This window comes from Corvus moneduloides, chromosome 8 (genome assembly GCF_009650955.1).
Source record: "Corvus moneduloides isolate bCorMon1 chromosome 8, bCorMon1.pri, whole genome shotgun sequence".
Lineage (NCBI taxonomy): Eukaryota > Metazoa > Chordata > Aves > Passeriformes > Corvidae > Corvus > Corvus moneduloides.
In genome coordinates, this window is record NC_045483.1 from 3,906,713 (window position 1) to 3,912,712 (window position 6,000).

General features: G+C 41.2%; 1 protein-coding gene across 1 annotated transcript in view; it reads left to right on the forward strand.

Annotated features, from left to right (window-relative positions):
- The window catches only part of CPXM2 (carboxypeptidase X, M14 family member 2), a 70,374-nt gene extending 65,028 nt beyond the window's left edge, over window positions 1-5,346 (forward strand). Inside the window, exon 13 of the mRNA XM_032116309.1 lies at window positions 158-5,346. Coding sequence (XP_031972200.1) covers window positions 158-414 — 257 coding nt within the window. The 3' untranslated portion in view covers window positions 415-5,346. The remainder of the gene's footprint in view (window positions 1-157) is intronic.
- The last annotated feature ends 654 nt before the right edge of the window (window positions 5,347-6,000 follow it).

The window sequence follows — 6,000 nt, forward strand, 5'->3', positions numbered from 1 at the left end:
GTTTAGTGGTGAACACGGTGGTGGTGCTGGTTGGTGGTTTGACTTGGTGATCTTTTGGAGAGGTCTTTTCCAACCTCAACAATTCTATGCCTTTATAAACAACACTTTCCTCAAGGAGAAAGGACCAAAGTCCTGAAAACCGTGTTTATCCCACCAGGAGCCGACGGGGATTACTGGCGTCTCCTCAACCCGGGCGAGTACGTGGTGGGCGTCAAGGCCGAGGGCTACACCGCCGCCACCAAGACCTGCGAGGTTGGCTATGACATGGGGGCCACCCAGTGCGACTTCACCATCTCCAAGACCAACCTGGCGAGGATCAAGGAGATCATGAGGAAGTTTGGGAAGCAGCCCCTCAGCCTGTCCGCGCGCCGGCTGCGGCAGCGGGCGCGGCAGTGGCAGCAGCGGCGGCGATAGAGCTCGGCCCCAGCTCTGCTTCTCTCAGCCTGGCTGTAGTCGTAGTGAGAGTTACATAGCCCATCTCTTCATGCATTTTTCTCTGCACGAGGCCTTTCTGTTAGTGGAGCTGGACGGATGCTGGGGGGAGTTCTCCTTTTGGTGGGAAAAAAATCGGAAATGAAGTTCAAGTCGAACCAAAAGGAGCCCCAGGTTGAGGGGAGAGACAGGGAGAATGGAGGAAGGTGTTTTGAGTTGACCTGGAATGAAATGTTTTGCTTGTTGGGTTATTTAATCATTTAAAAATTGAAAAGAAAGGATAAAAACAACAGCGACAAAAAAGAGATAAAGAAGAATGAAATGAAATTGAAATGAAAAATTGAAAAATGTATCTAAAGTATAAAATTGGTATATTGTTGCAACTCAAAAAAGTTTTGACATTCTTTATGTTTTATTCTCATGTGGGAGGAAAAGCTGAGAGGGGACAACTTCTGTTTAATGTGATTAGAACTTGTGTCAAAATTCCTCTCTTTCTCTGGAAGTTCCCCTTTAGACAAGCTCTATACTTCAGGAAAAAAGTCTGCAGTGAATAACCCACCTTTGCTTTCCTGCTTGGGTTGTTTAGATTTAAGGATGCTTTGTGCTTCCAGAGTTTAATGCCAGGAGGGTTTCCTCCTCGGGATTTTTAAGGCTGCAATTTTACTCCATGAACCAAACCTGACAAAAAGGTTATGGGATCAGGACAACTGCAGCACTGTGGCATGGCAGTTCTTCCCTGATGTGGGAGAAGGACTTGAACAAAGCTTTTCCTGGATACAGCCAGTTGTGCCATGTGTGTGAGAAGAGAGGCTTAGTCACTTGAGAGGTGCTTAATTCACAAATCCACTGATACCACCTTTTTTCTTGATTTTTGGCCTGACTTGAAGTGCCTTTTGTGCTCCTGCACATCTCATGCCGCTGTCTTCTGTGACATGCAAGGCATTCTGGGTTCCTCTGCATGGCCTGCTCATCTTGCTGCTGCTTTTCTGGCCTTATGCCTTGTTGGGAGCAGGATTTGTGCTTTATTGTTGGCTTTTGAGTAACAAAATCATACAGCAGGACAGGATTGGGGTTCAGGAAAAATGCAGACCACATCTAGGAAAGAATTACCCAACACTGGACACAGTGTCAGCTGATGAAAATACAATTTTTCTCCATTAGCTTTAATGTTATGACCGGAATTATACCTAAAAACCCAGGGTCAGCTGCATGATTTTGGCCAGTCTGTGACTAAATAAACATCTCTTAACATGCTTGGTAGAAAGCCTGCAGTAAACTCTTCCAAATACAATTCTGTTTTAAACATTTTGATTGCTATTTACAGTTTTTGCCAATTTGATAGGATTCTTGGAAAAGACATTCAGTAAAATATCATTGAAATTGAAGGAAAAATAAAGAGCAAGTAGAAAACTTACTGTAAAAATACCATGGGCCATCTGTATTAATTATTTTTTTTTATTGTCAAGGAATGTAGGAAACACATAAAAGGCAAAAGACTGCAGAATGAAAAACATAATCATGAGCCCTCGCATAGTAAATAATCGTATTCTTAAATTTCCCAGACAATTCCAGCCCGTGCTTGTCCTGCAGATACCATTAAATAACAGCAAAGGCTCCAAGAAAACAGAAGAGCGCATTTTTAATTTTCTGTGACTGAAATTATGGAATACCTCCAAGTCAGTATCATTTCAATTAAGTAATAGAAGTAAACAACTCATCCAATCATTCCATCATGTGGAATTATATTTTACTAATTTCACCCTATTTACCACCCTTACAGTGTCCTGTATGGCACATATTTTTGGGTAGCAAATACAACTGCAGTTTGTGAAGAAGGGATATTTTTTTTCTTGAAAGCTGAGAAGGGATTAATGATGTCTTTGTGCAGGTAACAACGTGAAATAATTTTGGAATATGGAGTAATGACAGCAGGCAATTTGTTTGCAGTTAAATTTGACTTGATCATTGGCATACGTAGATTTTATTATCACCACAATAGACCAAGACCACACAAGATTTTTTGGGTTGTGAATGGAGTTTTTTGGGTGGATTCTCTCTGGAGTCCCACAAAGGCATCTTGCAGGGGTGGTTGGAATGCACAGGCAAAAGTGGAACAAAATAGCCAAATTTAAATTGGATTGAAGGTGGAAACCACTGTCTTTGTCCTGGCAGGAGAGTTCTTTCTACCTTGAGATGATGGTGTGAAGTTTGACTTTACAAACCTCGAGGTTCCTGGGCTTTGTTCTCAGAAGTGAGGTCCTCTCAATGAGAAATTATTTTTCATTTGATAACAAGAAGTGGATTTGATGGGGAATTCTTGGACATCCATTGGCTAAGATTGGATGGACTCTGATTGCTGAAGGCCTCAGGTGCTGGGGACAGTGGCTTTGGTGCTCTTTCCTGGCTGTCACTAGTGCTTACACGTGTTTGGGCACAGCAGAACTGGGACTACTGCAGGTGACTGTACTCCATTTTAGTCCAGGCATTCCTAAATAAATGGCCTAATAGCTGTCAAGTGGACTTGTCTGTGCAATTATTTTCTGATTGTCCAGCACTGGAAAACACTCAGGCTCCAAGGAATTTTACCAGGAATTTCAGATATGTGAATATCTCGTGCTGAGATGTTTATGCCTGCCTTGGATGTAATTACACCAATCTGATGTGTGCTCCATTTACTGCTGTAGTTATGCACTTGGGAGTTAAAATGTTCCTTTCCTTTGAAATACACAACACCATTATTTAACCTTCAGACAGACCCAAACCACAAACCAGTAAATCTGGATACCAATGTTTTCAATTTATCTGCCTTTTCCACCTCTTTAGAACAGGTAATTTTTTCTAAAGTCTGTGCTTTTAATCTCTTTTCTTTTTAGTGTTGTAGGAAAACAGACAACCCTGCAGAAATGCCAAGAAATAAAACTTGAGGGTGGATACGGCCCTTTTGTAACTACAGATCCATGTGCACAGCCTTTAACAGTTCTCTTATGTGAGAATTTTGCTAAATCTTGATTGTCCCTGATATGAAAGAGAAAAATACAATCCCTTCCAAATAATAAGAAATTCAGCTGCACAACCTCACCCACACAGGAAAGGTTAAACAAATGAAAGGTTAAAACAGGAGATATTCCACTCTGCTTGATAATACCAGCCATCAGTCATCTGCTCCCATGCAGAGCCCTGACAATCATAAAACACAGTGGGAGCTGCCTGGCTTCTCCTTAACTATCCCTGTCAGGCTATCCAGCTATTCATTTTTATTGGTTTAATTATCATCTCATTTTTCCTCATCCCTCCTGATAACTCCAAGTACAGTATTCTCTCCGAGACAGCTCTCAGCACCTGCAAATTCCAGACTGGTTTGGGTTGGAAGGACCTTAAAATTCATCCAGTTCCACCCCTTGCCATGGGCAGGGACACCTTCCACTATCCCAGGCTGCTCCAAGCCCTGTCCAACCTGGCCTTGGACACTTCCAGGGATGGGTGAATCAAGCTGGGAATCTACTGATATTATATCTGCTTAAACACATTGGTGTAAATGTAGTGTAATTTGGTAATCTCTAATCCAAGTTTAATTTTCTGGCAGCAGAAGAGTTTTAGGAATATGTGAGTATGGCTTTTACCAAGAGGTTGAACTCTGTGTGGGTAAAACATGATGAAAATGAATATGAATGAAATCAATGTCTATGCTAGTTAAGAAATACATTTTTTCATAGGCTATTTTAAGCCTGTCACATATTTTCAGCTTCTGTCACCATCTACTTTCCCTTCTCTTACCCGTGTGTGGTTGTGGGTTTTTTCCTCTAACTTCAGCTCATTATTTTCATGGAATTTGGGACATCTCCCCAAAGTGTGGATTTCAGCAGTGAGTGACAGTGATCCAGCCAGATTTACTTGTCTCTTTTATCACGCTGTGGCAGGTGGTTGACCTTTCTGAGTAACACCAAAACAGAGATGAACTTGAAACAGAATACAAGTGGTTTCACACCAATGCCTTCCATCAGTTAACCTTTAAAAACTGGCATGAGATACATTTGCTGTGGGTCTGAAAATGCCCAAGTTTGGAGATTTTTTTACATTTTATTTCATAACCAGTCCCTGTGTGAATTTAGGCAGCAGCCACAAGCCGGAGGGGGAAGTGTAAAAGCACAGACAAGTTGTATGAATTGTGGTGTGTCCTTGCTGCAGGACAAACAGCTCTGTGCACACTTCCAGCCCTCCAGCCAGAGCCCAGAGAAGCTCTGCTGCTTCACACTCACTGAGGATACAACTTTCCAAAGCCTTTTTCCTCTCCTACTGCAGCAGTTGCACACATGGAGAGAGGGTCAGTGATTTTTACATTTATTTCATGGATACTTTTAGGACCACTTTTGCCTGTGCTGCTTTGTGTTATCATAGTGACAAACATTTTTTTGGCTCCTTCTAGTCCTTAGTAAACAGCTGTGAATCCTTTTGGTGCCAGGTGGTTAACTTCTAGAAGTTTTAGTGTTTTGTTCTGATATCTCCTTAATATTCCAAGTTTAAATCATATCCATACACTTAATCTAAAGTGCTAACTGGTCTTTAATTTCCTTTTGAAGGTCATAAAACTTCAGATGACATTTTTGTATTTCATTGTAACGCTGTAAGATTTTTTAGCAGCAAAATTTACATTCAAGGAAGGCATCACAGTGAATGCAATCTTGTCACTAAATAAGCATTCTCTGCCATCTTCCATTGATAAAATCAACATTTTGCAGCATCCATGGTCACTCTGTAGCTAGGTGAGGCTCACAAATCCACCAAGTCCACGCTGAGATTTGGAGGACAATTTGTTGATCACTTTTGTGGCTTCTCTGTCCTCTTAACCTGACACGAGACTCTATTTGATTTTGATGGAGATTACAGTTTCCATTAAAATTTTAAACATTGCTCACATGCTCGTGGTGTGCTCCTTGCTCAGTAGGAAGGTAAAGGATATTTTAATACATTTCATGTATTTCAGAGGGGCCATATTGACTCAACAGTTTTTGATGCAACATTTCATCTTAATATGGAAATGAATATTTTCATCACTAAAAAATGACAATAATTGGATTTTGGAAAGCTTGTAAAAAGACTCTAGGCAGTGAGCACAAAGGTACTTTACAGGTGTAGTTTTTAAAATTTAATCTGCCTTTTCAGGTGTTTGAGTGCCTTTGTTCACCTTCTGGGGTGTCCCACTCAGAGATGTTAAATCCACCTTCCCCTCCCTGGTGTTGGGTGACTTCCATAGGCTGGATTAACCAATATCCCACAGTTTTCTGCTCTTTATTAAACTGATTTTCAGACCAGACACCTTTTATATACTTGCCTCTCCAGGGTAAGGTCCAGCCTTCATCAGGGAAGGTCCCTGCAGCATGACTGGAGTGCCAGCTTCCCATCTGGAGAGAACACTTGGATTTCCACTTTACAGCAGCATTTTTAAAAGTGTTTTTTTTCCACCAAAAAAACTGCAAAAGAGCATTGCACTGTATATCCTGAAATACTGGTGGTGTTTAGAGAAAACAGTAACAATTCCCACCTATTATTACACTAAGTAATCTCAACCAT